Source organism: Hoplias malabaricus, chromosome 5, assembly GCF_029633855.1.
Source record: "Hoplias malabaricus isolate fHopMal1 chromosome 5, fHopMal1.hap1, whole genome shotgun sequence".
Taxonomy (NCBI): domain Eukaryota; kingdom Metazoa; phylum Chordata; class Actinopteri; order Characiformes; family Erythrinidae; genus Hoplias; species Hoplias malabaricus.
This window is the reverse complement of record NC_089804.1, coordinates 46,613,569-46,636,922: the sequence shown is the minus strand read 5'-3', so window position 1 is coordinate 46,636,922 and position 23,354 is coordinate 46,613,569. Positions and strand designations below refer to the sequence as shown.

The window sequence follows — 23,354 nt, the reverse complement described above, 5'->3', positions numbered from 1 at the left end:
GCAATAAGCTACAGGATAGTGCCATTAACTCCATCTCTAGCCATATGGGTTTACAACGTACGTCAATCATGCCCCCAATTCCTAGTCTTAACCATTCACATCATATGATTGTGTTATTTGGCATGTATGACAGAATGTCCTATAACAGCAGCTGTTGTTTTTCTGTGGATTAAAATTCAGCTTTATCAGCTCTCTCTCACTATATATGTATGTTTAGTAAATCTGACTTAAAAGCAATCTGCTCGTTTTGACTATATAATGGATATATTCAAGCATTACTTAGATTTTAACAGATAATTTGGCACTGTATTTTGTTAACAGTTGTTTCATGCTTGTCTCTAAATGGCTTTCACAACATTGTTTTGTAATGGGTTCAGGCAATGAAAGCATTTTAAAAAGCACATTTTGAACATGCCATTAGCATTGTTGCAAAATTTCTAAGCCTGCAGGACTTTTATTTATCACACCTTCGAGGCATTTACTTTGATTTCTCTCTCCAACACAGAACTAAAAGTCCTATTCTTTCCATGAAATGAACACACACAATGTAAAACTGACAATAATAATTATTCTTCAAAATAATGACAATACTTATTGTCCTCTGAGACACTTTCTAAAAAAAAGTATGCCAAAATTAATAATAATTAAAAAAACATCTCTCCCTCACTCATTCACTTGCACTCTCTCTCTCTTTTTCAGAATCAATAAAAACCTAAACAATAAAGCCTATCAGCACATTGCATATGACCATTTTCTTCTGAATCAAGGGTGTTACTAGGTACTCGCTCTTTGCTGCACTAAACTCATCTACTCTTTTGGGAGTCTTTAGACTAAATATTAGAACATTTTATGTGGATTGGTCTGTGTACAGCCTAAAGAGTTTATTGAGCTATTGATGTTGAATGATAGTGGATCACAAACTCTGCTCATAGATGTTTAATAATGCTTCAGCAATTAAAGAATAGTGTTGCAGCCAAATGCTAGGCTGTATACACCCCTCTGGCTAAAGCTTGTCATTTAACTTTTTGGGGGTTTTTTGCATTTGCTTTTGCTCCAGAGCCCCAGAAAATGTTCCCCCACTAAAATCACAATTGCTGTGTGCCCACTAAAATCAAAAAGTCAATTTAATCTTAGATTGTTGAGCAGAAATACAGAACATGCCATGCAAAATCACTTCATTTCCCATAATGCTCCAGCACCTTTCCAGAATCTTAGGCAGCAAACGATTTCAGTCCAAGGCAGATTATCTTTGGATTCTTGTGCAGATTAATGGACATTTGTAAATACAGTAATACCTTGACTTATGAGTTTAATTCGTTCCATGTCCGAGCTCATAACTCAGTTTTCTCATATATCGAATTAAAATTCTCCATTAAAATGAATTTAAATGCTAATAAACTGTTCCAGCCCTGCAAAAACTACAACACTTTTTGTTACTTGTTTTTAAATAAGAAAAATTTAATTAATCCGATGAAGACCCTGGCGGAGGTGGAGGAGGTTGGGGGAGTTTTTCTTTTTGTGTTCTATTGCTTAACTTACTACACACAATGCTACAAAAAACAGCAATATGACAGATGCACGGCAAGATAACCAAGTGAACTGAGTGCTCACTGGGCCACCTAGTGACAGGTAGCATAAGCTAGCTCGCACGTACCTCGGCTCGCTTCTTAAAGGAAAAAAATTGATCTAGTGACGGTTCATATCTCAGAAAATTCTTAAGTTGGTTCACTCGTAAGTCAAGGTTTCACTGTATTAAAATGATTGTCAGCTACAGATAAATGATAGCTCATATCGGTATATTTTGGATATTGCCACTTTACTGTATGACTTACAGAAAGCACATCACTAAAGCTGTGACAAATACTAACTAGATTAAAGTGACATTAAGACATGTAACATTCGTAATAGGCTTAATCCAATAACTGATCTGTGTTCTAATTAAGGGCTTCGCTTTTGTGTGAGAGATTACTTGACATGCTTCCTGTGGGGAGATGGAAGTTAAGAAGCAGCACATATCTTTTTGCTTCATGCAGCAGTGCATCACACTGGGTTTGATCAGGCTAAGAATGTACCTCATCACTGAAGAAGATATTCTGGCTCCAGCTGAGGAGCTGACAGTAGAGTGGGAGTTTTATTGCTGTGTGCTGGTCTCTGTGCTCCCGCCCTGTCTACGCCCCCATGCATCTCCCTTTCGTTCATTTGCTCACTGAGCTGTGATCATAGCCCTCTGTCCCAGCTCAGAGCAGACACCTGAGTCAGCAGCAACTACTACTGCTCCCCTGAATGTGTGTTAGAGAGGGAGAGAGGTACAATGGAAACAGTGTCTCTTAGTAGACATGGGAGTTCAAAAGTGCAGACCAGTTCTGTCTTCACTTCCTGTTGATACTCGTGTTTGTGTAGGCTGTGGGCTGCCTGAGAACTGACTGTTCATTCTTTACTTATACCTCAAGATTTACTTCTTTCCTCCTTTCTCTCTTGCACTCTCACACTCTGTTCTGTTAGGGAAGGAGATTGTGAACTTGCTGCAGGATAGTGCTGTGTCTCTGCTGAGGTGGCATTTTCTCCTTTACCTCATTCATATTCTAATGTCATAACTTTGCTGCATTTAAACTTTCTCCTTAAGAGCTTCACCAAGGGCGAGCTTAAGTGACACTGACTCTTAAAGCTTCTGTCAGCATGTTTTCACAAGCAATTCTTTTTTTGGACAGGTCACTTTCCCACAGGCATGATATTTTTCACATCTCTCAAAGAGGATTGTCAAGGGAGATGAGAGTGTTTTTGACTGGGTCTGAGTTTGAGTTATGTAACACGAGAAAGTCCATTCTTGGAGGGTAATGATAGTTTGCCAAAGATTCAGTTTGATTTATGATTAATAATTCTGTATTCCCATATAATTCTGTATTCTCACACTATTCTGATCGAAAGTCAAATGTGGGGAAAGTGATTATCATGTTGTTGCACAGTGTTCTAATGACACTAAAGCTGGGAGATCAGTGGAGTCCTGGAGTAAGTAGGTGATTGGTCCTGATTGCTGTTCAAACCTTGGCGTGTTTTTTGTGTTAGATGTTATCATTAATATTAATGTTATAATATGGTTGGGTATTGCTTCCTCATTTATTCTTGTTTCTACAGAATATTTGTACTTTAACATGTTCCGCAGCCACTGATTTTTACAGATTTTTCTATAGGGTTAAAGGGAGGCAAAGGTTGTGCACACGTTTTATGTCACAAATGTCAAAATGACACAAATTCAAATGTAACATTCAGCAGACCACATGGGTTGCCATAGTTAACAACTGGACCAAATGATCCACCTAGCAACACTTTAGCCACCACCTGAAAAACCAAATTAACCACCATAGGAACCACCTGGAATGACATAGCAACCACTTGAAATACCAGAGAAACAACTTTAGCAACCACTTAGAATATCATAACAAATTATCTTAGCAACATCATAGAGTTCTTAGCCACAGCCTAGCAAAACCTTAGCCTGTGATTTCATAAAAACAACCTAACAACACATTAGAAACCACCTGTGATATCAGAGTAAACAACCTTAGCAACACCTAGGATACAGTAGCAACATCTTAACCACCTGGATAAACTCACAACACCCTAGCAATGCCTCAGATATTACCTGGTATATCATTGCAGCCAGCTAGCATCAGCTTAGAAACCACCCGGGATTACATAGCAACCACCAAGAAACCACTTAACAGAACAATTGTATCCATAGCAACAGTTTAGTAATAACCTGAAATACCATTGCAGCTGTTGCAACCTCTTAACCAAACTTCCCTAGCAACACACAGACATTTTCCAGTTTATATTGCCTTTGTATTCAGTGGCATAATGTTCAGTTTTCATAATGAATTGGCAGTGTCTCAGTGTTAAAAATTCATCCATTGTTTCTGAAATAATGAAGAGTGTTTGTGGATCCTTCAATATAATTTGAATCTAACATTTTAAGAAGTAAAATGTGCGCACTTTTGAGCAGTGCCAAAAATTTCTCTACCATAACTATAGCCATCACATTGACACACCTCTATTTTCAAATCTCTATGTCATAACAAACTGTTTATCTCCTCAGTACTCACAGGTTTATATGCAAAGGGGCAGTCTGATAAGGACTTTAATAAAGGCAAGTGGAATGTTTAACATACTGGTGCTGTAGACTTCGCAGCTGACAACTTCAACTCCTAAAATGTTCTCCCAGGGTAGTTGGGCCATGTACATGTCAATGCTGCACATAGAAAGTATCATGTGGAATTTAAGCCTTGCTTGTGCTGCCTTCTTGTCTAACTTTATAAGGAAGCAAAGGGATGCCTTTTATTTTTTGATACACTCCTGCTTTCTGTAAAAGCCAACATGCACATTATGAAGTACATTCAAAATGTCAACAGCTTTAAGAAATCATCTTATAAGAAAGGGCAGAACTAGGCAGTTGTCTTCACTTTTATAAGCAGTCTAGTAGGGCTGGGCAATTTATCAAAATTCAGAACTTCTAATAAACAATTTTGTATAGATTATATAAATTAATTTTACATTCACACCGTGTGTTCATGTATTGTCCCTTTAAAACCATATTAACAAGCCATAGTCACATGATTCTGCCCCACCTCTCACATGGAAGCTACCTAAACACAGAGGCAGACCAAGCAACTCAAATGGCTAGTACCAAAGTAAAATGAAGCATGTGTGGTTTGGACGTGCTGTATTTTGACTATAATTAAGACAGCAGTGCTCAAAATGAGGGGAACAAGCCCCCAGCAACATTAGAAAAATACCTCAACTTTAATACTAGAGCATATTTTTCACAGGAATTACATAGGGAGACAGAGGTAAACACAGGGAGGGTATTAACAGAAAAAAGGACAAAGAATAAACTAACTACAGACATGAAATTAAATTACAACACATTAGACACAGACATGAAGAATAAGACACTAAGTAAACCTAAACAAAACTCAGAATCACAAGACAAGACAAACACAGAGAGCTAAATCTAAACACAGAGCTAAATCTAAACAGAGAGAGGCCTTAACGCAGGGAGCTAAATCTAAACACAGAGCTACTTAGACAGAACCAGGAACATAGAACTAAAACTAAACAAAGAGATACTCAGACAGATATACTGAGACAAAGAGATACTTAGACAGAAGACCCTAGAGCAGGGGTGTCAAACTAGATCCACGGAGGGCCGTGTGGGTGCAGGTTTTCTTTCCAACCACGCAAAAGCCCCACACTACTGAAAGTCAAGATCTACTGATTAGATCCAATGATTAAAAACAGGTGGAATGAGGTGTGGTTTCTGCGTGGTTGGAAAGAAAACCTGCACCCACACGGCCCTCCATGGATCTAGTTTGACACCGCTGCCCTAGAGTGTCAATGGTGGACCAACACTGAGACTAAAGGCAGGGCTTATAACATAGAAGGCAATACAAAACACCTGGGAACAAGTATCACATGAGGAGACACTGATGAGAGGGTGGAGCTACAGACCAAGGAGGGGCTAAGGTGGAGACAAGGGAGGAGAACAAGAACAAGAATAAAAAAAGCCATGTGCTTCTAAGCACATGACAAACAAGGGAAACAACGAGAGAGAAGGAACACACTGGACACGGCAATTTATGATAATTTACAGTATGTAACCGATGTCAGTGTTCAATATATATATTAAAAATATATCGGCCAAAATATATATATACTTTTTGTTCAGAACAAAATAACCATGTTGCCACAACAGGTAAAACAGCATCAGTATGGCACAAGGAAAATAATGGTACTCTGGGTGTTGTAACCCATTTTTTCTTACCAGAAACCTGGTGATAAACATTAATGTCCATCTGTGTGCTACGTTGTTGGTGATTAAAAGTGATGACAGTCCACAATGTTCTTCCAAGTGTATGTCATTGTGAAAATATTGTAATTAATTTTTAGTGTCCCTGAGCAAAGGAGAACAAATCCTTAGTGTGGAGACAGTTATAGTAGGAGTTCCTGAACTGAAAAGGACAGAAAGAGGGAGAGAACACATTCATTGTATATAGAGTGCCTCATGTTCTGTCTGCAGTATCTGTAGTATTATTTATTTGTTTCTCAACAATGAAAAAATTAAATTCTGGAGTCTGTAGTAAAGCATACAACTTTTTCTCTGTTTCTCTCTCTCTCTCTCTCTCTCTCTCTCTCAGATGGAAAGATATATGCGCTAGGTGGTATGGGATCAGACACAAGCCCTCAGGCTCTGGTGAGGGTCTATGAGCCAGTGAAGGACCAGTGGTTGTCTCTGGCCTCTATGCCTACACCTCGCTACGGAGCCTCCTCCTTTCTGCGCGGAAACAAGATCTTCGTTCTTGGTAAGCCTGCCCACTCCCTTTGGCTCAGCCCATTATATCATGGAGAAATCAATCAAGGTGCTTAACGAGTTCATCACTAAAGTTATGAGAGAACACTCTGCCCACACAGTTACTAAATCATGTATTATCTCATGATGTTCCTGGCTGTGGAAGAGTGTTTCATAGGTAAATAAAAATATGGAGGCCTTTTTCTCAGACAGCGCATCTCAGTTAGTAATTACAATAATATGTCTGATTTCCTTGTCAGACAGCGTCACAATATTCTGGTGGTGGCAGACAGGGTAATAACACCAGGTAATTGTTCATGCTTTATCGAGGCTGATTGCCAGGTTTTGCAACCCAGAGCCCCTAAAATGTTAAAATGTGATCTTCAGCAAGGGACTACAGATTGGGTATGTGTTGTTCCTGACAACAGAAGCTATATCCATTAGAGCTAAAATTGCAGCTGAAAGATGATGCACAGGATGTCCTTTAGAAAATACTAGGCTCATAGTTTAGGGTAATTGCATCTCATGTGGCTCTTTGGCTCTGTTAATATATGTGTGTGTGTTACTATGTGTGAGAGAGTAAGACAGAGAGAAAGCTGGTAAGATGTGTCACAGAAATGTCACAGTCAAGTCTGAGCCAAGTGATTTGTTACTGAGTATCTGTCTTAATCCAATATTTTTATTTATTTAAACAATTCAACCAGAAGCCACATATTTTACATTTAACATTCATAAAACCAGTCTAATTTAGACAGAACACAGCAGACTGCCAATCACCTCTTTAGTTTTAATAAAGTCTATGACCAGTTATTTTAAAGTGCATCCACTGTGGAAACATATAATCAATTGTGTTTTCACTGTTTGTATAAGGAGTGAAAACACAGAAATGCATGAAATGAATGTTAAAATTCTTTACTAATTATAATAAAATATAAATACATGTAAAAAAAAATACAAAATGTAAATAATAATAATTTTTATTTATAGAGCACATTTCATGTACAGAGTTCACAGAAATATTGGATGTGTGCATGTCCACAGTCCTTTTGCCAAGCAGTATGGGCAAAGTGGGAAACTCTGACCTCCATTGATGAACCATCAGCTAGGACACCAGTTTGGCCAGTAATTAAAAATAAAAGTGTTTTCTATTATTCAGTTTATATCTGTACTTTTTTGAGCAACTTATGTGAAGTACCTTATGCTGCATTTGAATCTCCAGTTCCTCTCATGTGGAAAAGAAGACTTTTTCTGCTTTGAATCTGCTGTTATTGCTATCTCAAATTTGCACTCACATTTAACAATGCAGATAATAACCATGCCCTGAGGAAGGGCATGTAGCTTAACCTTAGTCAAGGTTTTACAAATATTACAAGAGCTTGTTGCATGTTCACAGCAAGCATTTAAACTGCTTGCTCATTCCTGAAAATGAGTCTCTCTGCTGCAAGTTGTTGATAACATTTGTTTATGAAACCCATATGACAGTGAAAGTAGAAAGTAGTAGTATTACAGATTTAGATCTGTGTCTGATTATAATTTTTCAAATCAGATTGTGCATGAGCCAGTGGTTGATATAGAGTTGCCAGTATGTGAACCTTTTTCCTTCACTGCACTCAATACTAGATGTAGAGGTTCCAAAAATACCAGGAGAAATGAACTCTAGATGCACAAACACAGTACTTTCTGAGTTTCTCTATCAAATCCAGATACAGTTTTCTCCCTGAGAGTACTGCTCTGATCTGCAGCTGAGTGATGCGTTAAGAGCATAGAGCCCATCCCAGCCCGCAGATCATCTGATTCGGGGTAGAAAGAGGAAGAAACGAGAGAGCGATGAGAAGAGGGATGATGGAGGGAACAGAATGAATGGAGTGATTATATAGTTCCCATCCTGACACTTGAGACACTTAACCTGCTTTTGTCTCACTGATTAGGACTTACATAGATTCGTCTGACATCACATCTCATTATTCATAGTGAATTTGGCTCAGTCTGTAATTGCATCTCTCTCTCTCTTTCTCTCTCTCTCTCACTCTCTCTCATTCTTTCATTTGTAGTACTTTTATTTTGTAACACTATTCAAGTATAGTTATGTAGTTGTATACCTCATCATATAATGGGTTTCGCAGTGAAACCCATTCCTGATCTAGTTGATTTATATTTTGTATCTAAAGGACAGAGTCTGCAGTTTTGACTGAATTTTATTTCAATGTCAAAAATAGCAAAAATGTAAAAGAAACAAAATATTTAAAAGATTTCATGCATAAGTAAATATTTTAATGTAATTCAAAATGATTCTGGGTAGGTTCCGGACCCAACGCGACCCTAACCTGGATAAGCGGATAAGCAGACAGTGAATAATTTATTATCATAGAATAATTATTTTATTTATTTATTCATACCGCTTATCCGATTCATGGATGTGGGAAGTCTGAAGCCTGCCCACAATCACTGGGCGCAAGGATGGAACACACCCGGGGGCGGGGCGCCACTCCATTACAGGGCAGCACAAACACACTCACTCACAGACTCACACATACGGACACTTTTGCAGAGCCAATCAACATTCCAATGTTTTTTTTGGACTGAGGAAAGAAACTGGAACACCTGAAGGAAACCCACACAGACACCGGGAGAACACACCAAACTCCTCACAGACAGTCACCTGAGGTGGTAATCAACCCCAGGAACCTAGAGCTGTGTGATAGCTACACTCATTAAGTTCTATGTTTTTATTATAATTAATTGTATAATAATAGATATATATTCTTAAAATCCAGAAGAAAACAGCATGTAAACATAACAGAAACAAAGCAAAATATTACATTAAATATAAAGAAAATGAAAAGCAGAAGACAAATAAAGGAGCATGTAAGTACAGAAACAAGCAGAAAGACACATAACAGTATAGAAAATAGACTTGTTGCATCTGAATGGAAATTTAGAGTGATCTATAGTACTGAGTTGTGATGTAAAGGTGGAAATAGAGGTGCTCTATTTCAACCTTTTCATTTTGGTGATGCTCTGACTAAAGTCACACTGATCCTTACTCTTTCTCATTTTTCCTGCTTCCATCACATCAACTTCTAAAACTGATGGTTTATTTCCCAGCCATTACAAATGCCACTGGAACAAGATTATCAGTGTTATTCACCTCAATTCTCAGTGGTTTTGTTGCTGAAATTTTGGGACCACTTGTTGCTGATATTTTGAGACCACATCAAGAATCGGTTTTGTTGGTGTTGAGTTTGAACAGCTTTTGTTGAGTTAAAGGCCAGCTAGAACTGTTATCTTAAAAAGTTGGTGATCTAATTGAGACTTGGACAGTGAAAAACAAAAGTTTCTACTAACTTGTTCAGAAAGTGGGGAGCTGTAGACAGGCAAATTGAGCCTAATTTGGTTCTGTCTGTGGGGGTCTGCTGGGCTGCAGATAGAGCAATGGCAGAATCACATTAAGGCTGTGCATGAGGGATGAGGCTGGATAGGAATGTGCTCTATTTATGGAGTTGTGGTTTGGGATAGAACGCAGGTTCTGTCTGCATTCCAACAGCATGGGCTCAATAACAAATCATCCCTCTCTCCCCCCTCACAGCACTCCTCCCACCATCCATAGTGACACACACAAGCTGTCTCCCAAAATAGGATCCCCAGTGTGAGTCTGGAGGAGGTAGGCTTGTTGTCTGCATTTGGTGGGAGACAGCACAATGACCTTGTTTTACACCAAAGATGTTCAATATAAGTTATTACGACAGTGTATTTTTAGCGGCATATTTTCAGACTGATGTTGTGGGTAGTTTGTATTACATTACTTTCATTTGTGCTTTTGGGACCAGTACTTACTACCCATGCTTGTGATGTTGTAGAGATCACTGATCTAAATTGGAAATGAACTAGCATGCATAAGGCCTATCATGTGCTCCACCTTATTTTTCAAAGCAAAGAGCAAGCATTTTGCCTATAAACATCATTAGCTAATGAACTACATCATTACCATACATAAAAACATGGAATTCATTCTGAAATACTCTCCAGCACTATAGGGCTGTCAGATTAAATTCTAAAATCAAATTAGGATATTGATTTGTTTTATTGATTTTTTTTACAGGAGAAAGAAAAAATATTCATTACATAGCACTTACATAACAGAAGTAAATGGCAAATTACAAAATGTGTGCACTTGTAAACCTTCCTAAAACCACACATCTCTCAAACTTGTGAAACACAAGCTGAGTTGAGCATTCTGATGTATTTATGAAGATAAATTATTTGTACAATTGCAGCAATTAATAACGACAGGGCTATCTTAAGAGCATAACTAGTAATAAGCAACTTGAATGAAGTAGCCACACTCCTAAACTAGCAGCCTAATTCATTACCTGTGTGTAATGAATACTGTGTGTTTATTAACGACACTGTGAGGTGTCCATGTTTGAATTTCTGGCAGATAAAACTCATTGTTTTGACTGACTTGGTGCCTTGCTAAGGCTCAGAAAATATTCCAACAAAATTGTTTTTAAAGTCAACATAAATCATTTTTTGTATTTGTTTTTAGTAAATAATGTTCTTCCCTATATTGTTTAGAATAATGTTATTTAAAAAAAATTTAATCCTAAGAGCTCTAGGAAAAGTAGTTTTAAACATTCAACTGGAATCAACAAATATTTCCAGTGTTTAATTTTATTTTGATCACCCAAGCAGCACTCAGTGCAGCTTTTATCCAGGTGTATTCACTGGTGATATTTGGCAGTGGAAGGAGTGAGTGAGTGAGAGTGTGTGTGTGTGTTTGTGTGCACAGCTTGCACACTGGCCGTCTGTCCTCAAACAGATGTGCTTGAGCATACATGCTTGCTACTCCTCTTCTCCTCATCACCAGCCTTTATGTGTCTCTACTTTTTCCAATTTCCTTTAATGAATGATGGAGCTTTAATGATTGAAGCCAGGCAGCCGAGAGACTTGAAAGAGTTTAATTAGGGAAGAGCTGAAGAGGTCATGAATATTAAGCCCACTTTTGACCAGACTGCCTATGCTTCTCTCTTTCTCTCTCTCTCTCTCTCTCTCTCTCTCTATTTCGCTTTCTGATCTTTCATGGCTCAGGCAGGTATGTGTCTCCTCCTTTCTTCTTCTCTGCCACACTCCTGCTTTTGTTTTTCTCGTGTATGTGTTTTTCCATTGGTCCCCTTGCTCTGTGTCCCAGTGGGCTGTGAAAAGTGCCAGAGCTGGATGGGGATCAGATACATAGCACATCCAGAGAGAGGGAGAGGTTGTTAGAGTGATGATGATGATGAGAGAGAGAGAGAGAGAGAGAGAGAGAGAGAGAGAGAGAGAGAGAGATACCTCGTTCTTGTATACAGCTGGGTACCACTCTGGATTCTGGGATTCTGTCGCATTTTTTAAACTTGGCCAGCTACACAGTGACAGGGAGGCACACTCAGATATACATGGCTCACACACACACACAAACACATGCTCTAAGGCTGCAAAATATATCTATTTTAGTTGTTTTCACAACATTGTTTTTGCAGCTCTCATAATGCAATAAGCTGCACATTGCATATAAGCCCTCACAGTTGAATGCGGCAAGCATCCTGATCATCTTTAAACGTCCTAGATACTTTCTTACTTGGGATTGTGTCAACCGTTCTGCTCACTGTACCCAAAGATTATTATTATTATTATTATTATTGAAAAATAAAATGAGTATTATTTTATTATTATGTAAGTATTATTATATTATCATTTATTTATTTTAAAAAAAACAGACAAACTCTTTACATAACAGCAAGGCAAAAATGTAGTCAAATTCTTAGAAACAGCTTTGAAATTTAACAACTCCATTAATACTATGTTAGTCCTTAAAGTCTTTACGAAAAATGTCATAGTAATACTAAGCTAAAAAGTAAAGTATATTTTACATGAATATCTTATTTTAGTGGTACATTGATCATAAAGTGGTTTTAATCCTACTTTGGGTAATGCTAGGGGAAATTAACATTATCTAGTAAATTTATGAGCAAATCTACATAACAAGGACACATGGTGTCATTGATATCAGGCACTGAATAGCTGGTTTTGTGCAGCATATTTATATATCTGAGTGATTCACATTCACAATTGTAATAAAAAACACTTTTTAAATAAATTCAGAAGATGTTTCCTTACCATTTGCTAGCTTTTCAATCTGTTTGCATGCTGGAAACCAGTCTAATGTATACAAGGACCTGGTGTCAATAAATAATAAACTATGTGTCTTTGTCTGGTATGCTAGGCTCTCTCTCTCTCTCTCTCTCTCTCTCTCTCTCTCTCTCTCTCTCTCTCTTTCTCATTATTTAGACAGTGGAGAGAACTCCATATATTAAAAAGCATGACCCAAATGCACCATAAGTGGGCAATATGGACTTATGGGCTGTTTCGGATTACTTAAGGTGGAAAGGTCTGCAAATTCAGCAGATGGCTAACTGCATTACCGAAATAGCTACAAAATGAACAACTCGAGACAGACAAGTTAAACTTCCACCATGTTAAAACAACAGTTGTTTTTCTCCTCAAACATATTGTTCCACCTTAATAGATTAAGAGCTTCTGAACATAACCAGAGAGAACCGCGCGTCCCTTCAATCGTAGATGTCCCCTTTAAAAGCTAGTTACACAAGGTGGTCTGCTGCAAAATAGCATATGTTCTTCTATTAAACAGCAAAACTGTGTTAGTTTCATAATCTTTAGACACATTTAGTACATCATATATCTGCAATTTAAATGGGTAACAAAGTTTGTCCTTATAGATTTTACTTGTAAACAACAATGTTGATTAATTATCAATCTGTCCTACCAGTGTTTTCCTGATTACATTTCTGTTTTATAAAAAGCAGTCCCTGTACACAAATATGTTGTGTTCTAGTAGAGCCTGATACTCTGATTTGGCACCTGCTTAGCTCCACTGTTGTTTTCAGTTGTTGTTTTTTTATGAGAAGGATTAGAGGATACACCTTAATGAAATGTTAATGAAATAAAAAGACAAAAAAAGAAAAGCACACCTACATTTATAACAGATTGATATATTGCAAGACATATGACTTGCGATATGTGTCAGTATAATGGCCGTGTGGTATTGTCTTACATGCAGCAAGTGAAACAGCTGGAGGCTGAGGAGTCTTGTAGAATTTGCATAAATACACACCCACATGAAGTCTTAGTGACCATAAGCCTGTGCATGCACAGAGGTTAGAGTGAGTTAACAGAAGGCAGCAAAGGTAATAACAAAGGGCAGTGGGCAGTGTACATCCAGTTGCTGCACACCACTAGCTTCCCCCCACTATGCGCCAATACTCTCCAAATGAGATCAAAGCTCACACATAGCAATCATGCATGCCGAACACGCAACACATACAAGCAGCTGTCATCCTAGAGCAGTAAAACAGACTGATGAAATGAATGCAGCACTACAGTTAAATGATTCCATAGGATATGACTCCCATTGTCTGCCCTATTGTGTGTATACAGGTGATCTATCCACTGACTGATGAGTCAACAGTACAACAAAAGTGGCTTTTCCACTGTGGGGGTGTGGTGTCCTACTTCCACCCCAGACTGTAGGGCAGAATGTGTGCGCATGTGTTTGTATATTTTAAGGAAAAATGTCCTTAAAATACAGAAAAAAACAGTAGTAACTGGAAAACAATGGTAACCTGATTTGTCAGTAGCAGCAAAATTGTCTTGGTTTTATTTCATGAGCTTTCCTTTTTTTATTATTATATTTACATTTATTTTTAGATGAAAGGGCACATGTTTTATTTCAAGTTAGGGTTTGGTCTAAATATAGACTAAGGATATTTTCTATATAAATTTCTGTGAATAGAGGGAGAACATCCTTTTTTCACTGAAACTGGACATTAAGTACTTTGATTCAAATTATTAATTGCTCAGATACAGGCAAATAGCAGATTTCATATATTTAACAAAAAAGCCTACTACATTAACAGTGAGACATTTTTAGGTCTGTTAGAATTCATGTTGTCCACACTTATATACATCATACTGCTACTTTAAATACCCCATCCTTCCTATCTTACAGTCACCAAGTTACATCTATGTAAACCCAACCAAAGCTTTACACACTCTGACATTATTCCCTTCAGTGAGACTCTAACACTCATAAAGCATGCTAACTGTTGAGCCACCATGTGCATATCATCACTGTCCATTGAAAAACATGCATCTTTAAAATTCAAAACTTTATAAGAGATAGAATATCCTTTTTAGCTTTCAACATAGATTAATGTAAACCTTTGTAAAACAATGTAACGATATAAAACGGTATATATAAAACGGGCAGTGGCATTGCCTCATGCCCTGTGAAAAAAGATGGAGAAAATGTATGTGTGATGGAATGGGCCTTCAAACTGTCACTGGAGACAAAAAGGTCCTTGATTTTGGTAATCACACTCCTGCACACACAGCATCATCGCTAACTGAGTCCTGTTAATCTTCAGACACACACACACTTAAAGTCCATTCCATCTTAGTCTGTCATAAACGGCACAATAATTATGATAGAATTAACTTCTCAAGAAATGAACTCAGATTTACCTGCAATGATCTGCTGTTTATTCTGTTTGAAATTGTACATAAAGGCAGTTTTTATTTTGTTCATCTAGATTTGATGAAATTTCTGTTGCATTTTGTATATGTTGTTTTTATGAAAGCACTTTGTAGAACAAATTTATATATTAAATAAAATAGATTCTGATTTTGAAGAGCATACTGTGTCCATAGACAATGACTGAGAAAAAAACATCTTCCCCTAACCTTTGACAGTGAGCAGTTATTACCTTTTCTTTTTTATTATCTAATTATATATTTGCATACTGAATTCCACTGCATCACAATTTTTTCATTTATATTTTTACTTATGCTGTATTGATAGGTATATACACTTGTGACATTAGATGTAAAGAAATGACAAAACATGGCAAAAATATTTGACAACAACTATGCATGTACAAAACTTTTCATCATTAAAATTTGCAATAGTTAATTGTATAAAAGAGCATTTCTATTACATACACAACCTTGGTATTCATTATAAGTTTAGATTCTAAATGTTTAAAAGTGTACATGTTTCAAGTACTGTAATACCTTGACTTACGAGTTTAATTCGTTCTGTGACCGAACTTATAACTCAGTTTGCTCGTTTATCAAATTAAATTTCCCCATTAAAATGAATTGAAATACTATTAATTAACACTTTTTTTGGTTAAATGTTTTTATATAAGAAAAAATGTGGAGGAGTGGAGTAAGCTCACTCACTCAGCTCAGATCTCGGCTCGCTTCTTAAAGCAGATCTCTGCTCATTTCTTGGAAAAGTCGTAAGTTGCTTCACGCGTAAGTCAAAGTTTCGCTGTAATTTAATGATATTAGCAGCAATAACAAAACCTCTAAAACATTCTTGTTTGTGTCAGGTGGCCGCCAGGGCAAGCTGCCTGTGACTGCATTTGAGGCCTTTGACCTGGAGATGAAGAGCTGGACTCGGTACCCATGCATCCCCAGTCGCAGAGCCTTCTGTAGTTGTGCAGCCACAGATCGAGCCTTCTTCAGTCTGGGGGGCTTACAGCAGCCTGGACCACACAACTTCTACTCTAGACCACACTTTGTCTCCACCGTGGAGGAATACGATTCTGAACAAGGTAAGGAATGTTCAGGTTTTCAAGCTCTTTCACACACATGCACATACTCATTGGAAAGCTACAGGTTTAACCAGAAGTGACATTAGAAGTATCAGGTTCTATTCAACAGTTTAATAATGAAAGGCCACTTCAGATTTAGACAGTATTTGTCTTGACTGGGTCATGTTTGAACACAAATCTATGTGATTAAGATACATTTTGGGCATATTTGGTCCACTTTTGAACTGTGATGATATTAGTGATGACAGGCTGCAATACTGGTTCTCACAAACATTTCAGGCCAAAATAAAACACTAAAGCACGCACATACTTACATAATAACTTCAGAATCACTGTTCACAATTTGGAAATTTCTGTTACCAGTGAGTTTATTTTGTTGCAACCACATTCAATCAACGATTCAATTATGAATCTTTTTAACACTTGGGTATATCATGGGGTATGGCTTTATAGTTTTTTATGGGCCTCTGCATAGTCTGCCTAAAGAAACAGCTGTGTAATATGCAAGCTATAAAAGTGAGAAGGAACAAACTACATAAAACTCATGGGCTATTACTTCAGTTTTGTCAAATCAAGCAGTGGTTTTCCATGGCTTTGCCTTTGCTCCTGACCATGCAGTTAGTCATACACTCACGTATGCTGTTCAGTAAGGCAATCCTTCAAATGGAGACAGAGTAAGTCTCATCCTTGTCTAAATAATGTTGCCCTTGGAGATTTTATTAGGTTATTTTAGTATTTAACCATTTCCAGAGAACAAGCTGCTCATATAGACTTACCATGCATGTGTTCTTTACTTTTTGGTTGCATGCTACTGCCTGTGTGCTCACAATTTCCATATTACTCTGAATACTTTACAACATTTAATTAAGTTGTCATTTCACCCCACATGGAAGCAACAGTGGCCAGGTCAGCTTTTCAAAGTTAAGAGAATGACCCCCTATAGACCATCAGCCCTTATCCTACTGAACTGTTCTGGTTTCTCATCTCTTATCTTTGCTTTTTTCATTCCTTTCTTATTCAATAGCCATGAATTCTGTGTGTGTGTGTGTGCCAGCATGGGCATTGTGGATGGCTATCCCCTCTGTTGATACAAGCTTAAACTAAACTCTAGTCTGCTTATATTAAGCTCCCCCAACTCCCACACCCCCAACCCCCCCAAGTCCACTGTGTGCACCAGTATCCAGGAAACTCTTTCAGATGGCAGAATAGAAATGGCTCAGAATGAATGGCAGAAAAGTAAATCAATAAAGCTAGGCAAAACTGAGCAGATTTTGAAGCATATGCCATGACTTTTGTGCTTTGTACTATGCCATACTTTCCAGTGTCAGACTTTTTAAATTTGTAAACTTTAACATTTCAGACAGAGAAATTTACTGCATTTATACTGAAGTAATAAATTCTTTGCCTTTGGGAGTGTGACCTATTAGCTGACTGCTCTTTGTCAAATAGACTAGGTTGCCAGGTGGAGTACAGGTTGTAACCTGCTCCATTTTACGTTTTAATAAAGATCATTTGCATTTAAATATCCCATCATAAAATGCACTGTGTCGATTTGTGCAGTAAATGGAAGGCTTTGTGTTAGCTGACTTGTGTCTCTTCTGCCTCTGTGTGTGTGTATGTGTGTGTGTGCATGTGTGTGTTTAATAGACCCTTGCGTGAGGGGCCTGTGTATGTGTAAGTGGCAATCAGTAATTCCATTATCACTTTACCTATTACTGCAGAGCCTCTGGAGAATGTAGGCGAGTGTAATTACCAAGCAGCAGTTACAGGCCGACTCCATTACACATTCCTGTTCACTAATCTGCACATTCGCCATGCCGGCAAACATATGTAATAAAGGGAGCATGTGTCTTCATGTACGCAGTTCTGTTTATTAAACTATGATGCTACTCAACCAAATTAGGCGAATGTATAACATGATGTGTGTAAAACTGTAATAAATATTCAAGATAAATAAAATATGATATTAGCTAAAGAGAAAACTATTTTAAATACATTTTTTAAAGTCTTTCATGGAAAAACTGGGTAGCTCAACTGTCTCCCACGAGGTATAGATCTGAATTGAGTCTCAAGTGTCTGAGATGCAAGTCTTCAGAAGAGACTTTTATTTTAATTTGCTACCGACATTGCAGTTTGCAGTGTAGAAATGTATACCCCTAGGTTTGACACGGCTTTAAGTAATAAACCCTTCCACTATTTAAAAATGTTCTGTCTGAAGGACAGAACTAAAGCACTGCACCCACAGTTTGGATGGCTTATTCTATAGTTTGTAGAGCAAGTTCCTAGCACCCTGGCCTTACCAACACATGATTAATACAATAGGAATGTGTGCAAAAGAGTGCCGTTTTAATCTACAAACATCTGATCTGTAGGACATTTGTGCAGTCTTTGCCACTTTACACATGCTCAGATTGGCTCCCACCTTCAAGAGAACAGATATCAGGACGCACGGTCTTGCACAGTTTCCTTCCACTGTCCAAAATCATACATTGGTAGGTAGACTGGCTGCTCAAATGTGTCCAAAGGTATGTGTGTGTGTGTGTGGTGCTCTGCTACTGGCGCCTAGTCCAGAATGTGTTCCCACATTGTGGCCACTGATTCCAGGTAAGTTCCGGACCCACCACAACCCTGAACTGGATAAATCAGTTACATACAATGAATGATGAATGTTTTGTAATTTACTAAATCTTCAGCTTCATTAGCTGTTGTCTAAGCTAGCAATACTTGCTATCCATATCAAACTTAATTCCAGGCTGATGGAAGAATGACATTACTATAACTACTTAAAAAACTGACTGGAAAAAATTTTAACTAGAACTTATCAAATATAATCCATCCCTTAGTGAAAGGTTTCAGTTAAAAGCTTTTCTCTGCTTTCTGTCATTTTGGCCATTCGACAGCATATTAGCTTTGAGTCTAATTGATCAAAAACTGAGAGCCAACAAGTATTCATTGATATATTCTGATCCATCTCTCCATCCACTATTATAGTTCACCAGGACGTTCTACTCCTCTCAGCACAGGTTACTTGGTTAATTAAAAGTGCATAGCTCTTCTCAGTGAAAGAACTAGACTCAGGAGCTCTCTGAGAATCATCTACTTGTGGCTCCCTTAAAGCAGTGATGCAAAGAGATCTGTTAGAGGGAGAGTCATTAACGTTAGAGACCTGCCACTGCTTGTATTGCCGCCTGGCGTGTTTTCTTAACACCCCACCGCTGTCAGGCAGAAGCTCTTCAAGAGATCTCTTCTCTTTATTTATGACATCAGAGGCACTAAAAATATGACTCTCTGCCTTATCTCCGTCTATTTTTACCCACAATCCTGCTTCCCCAGTCCTAGTTGTGGTTTTTGGTCCCTTACTCAATTTCCTGTTCTTCTGTAGCTTTTTCTCTGCTGCTGCTGCGTTCATGCAGTTCTTTTTCTCTTTTTCCAGCTCCCCAACATGAATCAAATCTGTCCCATTTCTACTACCTTGCCATATCTGCCAATGACTTTTTAGTTCATCAGGCTAATCTGCAGTTAAAAAAAAAGTGGGATGTTTGAGCTGTGTCTCTGCAATAGGAATGACTCAGTGAGGTGTTTGCGCTAGTTTTCAGACAGTTTCTTCTTCAGCAGAGTTTCTGAGTTGCTTCAAACGTCCTATATCCCGTAAATCCCTTCTCTGTGGACCAAGGCTGATCCCCACGATTCATCGCTAAAAGCACTCAGCTCCACATGGGGCTTCATTCCGGCTGCTATATTTCACTTGGTTTCGTTGACACACAAATGGGCTGCATGAAGTAATCTCAGGCAAAATTTGAAATTGTGCGTTTCTGAAAGAGAGCGGGAGAAAAAGTAGATATACTTCATCAGCAAAAATAGAGTGTACTTCTGTAGACTGAGGCTATGCCAGAAGTACACAGAGCTCCCGTGTAATCTCGTAGAGACAGTTATGTAAAAGAATGATATCCAAAAACTTGAAAAAATCAAGGCATCACACTTATCCTCCAGCACTAAAGAGAATGAAATATTTATGCCATCTATTAATTCTGCTGTTAGTGGTTTATTGTAATGTTTCCCGTTGCAGTGTTTTACACGCACCTCATTTTATCTTAGATTAAACAGAGTCTTATCTTTGTTAAATGTCTCAAAGCTGTGAAGTCTCTCACAGAAGTCTTCATAAGCTGAAAGCAAAGCTTCGTGTTCAGAGTATATTTATGCCTTGGAGTAAGAAACACCTAAAATGTATGGAGCAATTATTCACTTGTCTCTCATGAATTAATTTGTTCGAATTAAACTCAGGAATATGTCATGCCATAATAACCCTGCCAAACCAATTTTCAAATCATGTGTGCTTGTTGTTTACCCGTGTCATAGTGAATCGGCTCTGTGGGAGGACAGGCTATTAACAGGCAGCAGGGGTGCTGGGCTGTTCCTGAGCTCAAAGGTGCCTCAGGTTGTGTCCGATATGATGGTACTTTTTTCTGCTGGTGTTACAGACTTCACCTTTACAAATCTCATGAATTTTGTATGCATGAATTTTGATTTTACATTTCCCTGGAACTACAAATAATGAATACTTCTATAACTGATAAGCCTATTTCAGTTAGTATAATAATAATTGGCAGGATCTGTAGTATGTACTACTGCTCACTTTGTGTCTGTTCAGAACACTTGGGTCCACTTCCCAGTTCCAGTATGCACATCACTGTATCCCAAGTAAAAGTCCTAACACTGCATTTTCCATCTGTAACATGAATAGAAATTAATTTGCTCTGCAAACAGAACATGCATTTTTTTGGAAGAGTACATATAAGACTGCAACATAGGCTGAATGTTTCTATTAATGGTTTCTTTCTGTATGGTTACATGAAGGACTTGCACTTCAGTGATGTGAGTTTATAGATATATTTTACTTTGGAAACTTATTTCCTCATTTGAACTGTTGCCTCATTAGCCATATATTACATTAGTTGAGCTGACATTAGTCACAGAACTTTTTTGTTTTGATATGTTATACTGGGTCATTCTACTGAAAAATCCATCTCAGGAATATCACCACACTTAGTCTTGCTCATTTATTGCCCTCTTTTTTTTTTTTTTATTCTGTCTGTGACACAAATTATATCTCCTTATGATGCAACAAAATGACAGAGGACATTGTGCCCTGGTGTGTATGTAGAAAATTTATTGAATTGAAAATTTTGGGGGTGGCATGGAGGCACAATATATAGTGTCACTGTTACACAGCTCTGGGGTTGTGGGTTCAATACTTACCTCAGGTCACTGTCTGTGAGGAGTTTGGAGTGCCTGCGTTTCCTCCAGTTGCTTTACTTTTATCCCACAGTACAAAAACATTAGTAAGTGGATTGGCTGTTCAAAAGTGTCCGTACTTGGGACGGTGTATGAGTGTGTGATGTCATGTGATGGACTGGTGCCCCATCCAGGATTTTTTCCTGTCTTGTAGGTTTCCTCTGGGTGCTCAGGTTTCCTCCCACGGTCTAAAAACACACGTTGGTATGTGGATTGGCAACTCAATAGTGTCCATAGGTGTGAGTGAATGTGTCAGTGTGTGTGTGTGTTGACCTGTAAGGGACAGGCGCCCCCTCCAGGGTGTGTTCCTGCCTTGCGCCCAGTGATTCCAGGTAGGCTCTGGACCAACTGCGACCCAGAACTGGATAAGCGGTTACAGATAATGAATGAATGAATAATTGTCGCAGAAGATGTTATTACTCACATTGCATTGTTAATTTGCACATTTGTTTTTCATGGGTCAGTGGATTTCTAAAGGTTATCTACATCAGATGTAATCATCTGCTTCCTTACTACTCTTTTATTCTCTGTTCTTCTTTAACAGCTGCATCATAATCTTATAATTTTCTTTGAACCACTTTCATAAACGTTATTCTTTGCAAGTAGGAGGTTTTTCCATATTGTATATCTAAGCCAAGAAACATGTATAAAATATATACAATAAACTCACAAAAACCCTAAACAAAACATGATCATGTGTACATAAATTTCAGTATTAGATCATAATATCACATAATATAAGATCACATATTATGCTCATAATATGCTCAGAATGGAGCCCAACTTGTGTGAGTGTCCTCAAGGTGCTCTGGTTTCCTCCCGCGCTCTTAAACCACATGTTGGTAGGTTGATTGGCTACCCAAAATGTCCATACGTTTGATTAAATGTGATCATACTTACAAATGAAATGTAGGGGATTTGTCTGTAAGGACAGTGGTCCCACAGTGTTAACATTTAAATACAGGTCATGCACCCCTGCCGTTTTTCTCTTCTATGGTTATGACTGTCTCCCTTTCCTGCCACTGCTCAATAAGGATTAGAAGGAGAGCTTTGATATGCTACCTGCTGTATCACAAAACCCAGATCAAACACTGTCTGTCCGTCTGGCTGTCTGTATTCTTTTCTGTTGTTTTGGTTTAAATTTTTTTTTTTTTTCTTTGAATTGAGTGAAAGGAAAATGTGTGTGAATGTGGCTGAGGTGTAGCATGCGCATGCTCGAGACCATCATGAGTCAGGCCTAGTGTGAGTCAGAACAAGCAAAAGCATTGCAGTGCTGCCCTCTCCCCTCCATATCCATCTGCTCACATTGACACCACACTGTTTGTTCATACACTACACTATTAGCATGAATCACACAATAATCCATAACAATGAATCATGGACACTTAGCAAATCAGCACATAGCAATACATATAGACTGACTGGCAAGAAAAACAATTATGTAGATACTCCTCCTCCAAAATCCAACAGTGAAACAGTAAAACATCTTGAATTTGGCATGATTTATAATGACAGTCTTTTACAAATAGTGCACTTCAACCATTAAATTCTTGAAAATCTTGTATATTGCATTCCCTATTTTTTACTATTACTGTTGAATGGCTAACTCAGCAGGCATCCATTGGAAATGTTTACACGTATTTAACTACCCCATGGAGTGGTGCACAGCTTTGGCTGCAATTATACATAAATAGGCATGTTTTGCATCTGAGTGTGTCTTATCTGAATCAAAAGCATCTGATTAAAGTAGAGTGAAGATGAAGTTTCAGAAATGGTTCAATAAATACTTTCAGACTCTGTACTGCCTGGCTGTGTGGGAAAGGCAGTTCTCACTATGATAAAAGCAGACCAGCCTTTATTTTTATTTTTGCTCTGCGGAGAAGCACCTTGTAAGAGGCTTGTGCCTATTGTTATCATAATTTTGTAAGTATTGGCCAAGAGGAAGGATGACTTCAGGCATAGAATAATTTATTAACTCACAGTGCAACATGGGTCTAGCTAGCAAAAATTACATCCCGATAAATAGCAGTAAATCAAGGTGTTTG

At 38.0% G+C, this 23,354-nt stretch overlaps 1 protein-coding gene across 2 annotated transcripts in view; it reads left to right on the top strand.

The window, feature by feature from the left end:
• Window positions 1-23,354, top strand: part of LOC136696663 (kelch domain-containing protein 8B-like) — a 105,716-nt gene that overhangs the window by 61,124 nt on the left and 21,238 nt on the right. For both annotated transcript variants that reach the window (XM_066671260.1, XM_066671261.1), the window contains 2 exons: window positions 6,192-6,356; window positions 15,793-16,017. In XM_066671260.1, coding sequence (XP_066527357.1) covers window positions 6,192-6,356; window positions 15,793-16,017 — 390 coding nt within the window. The remainder of the gene's footprint in view (window positions 1-6,191; window positions 6,357-15,792; window positions 16,018-23,354) is intronic.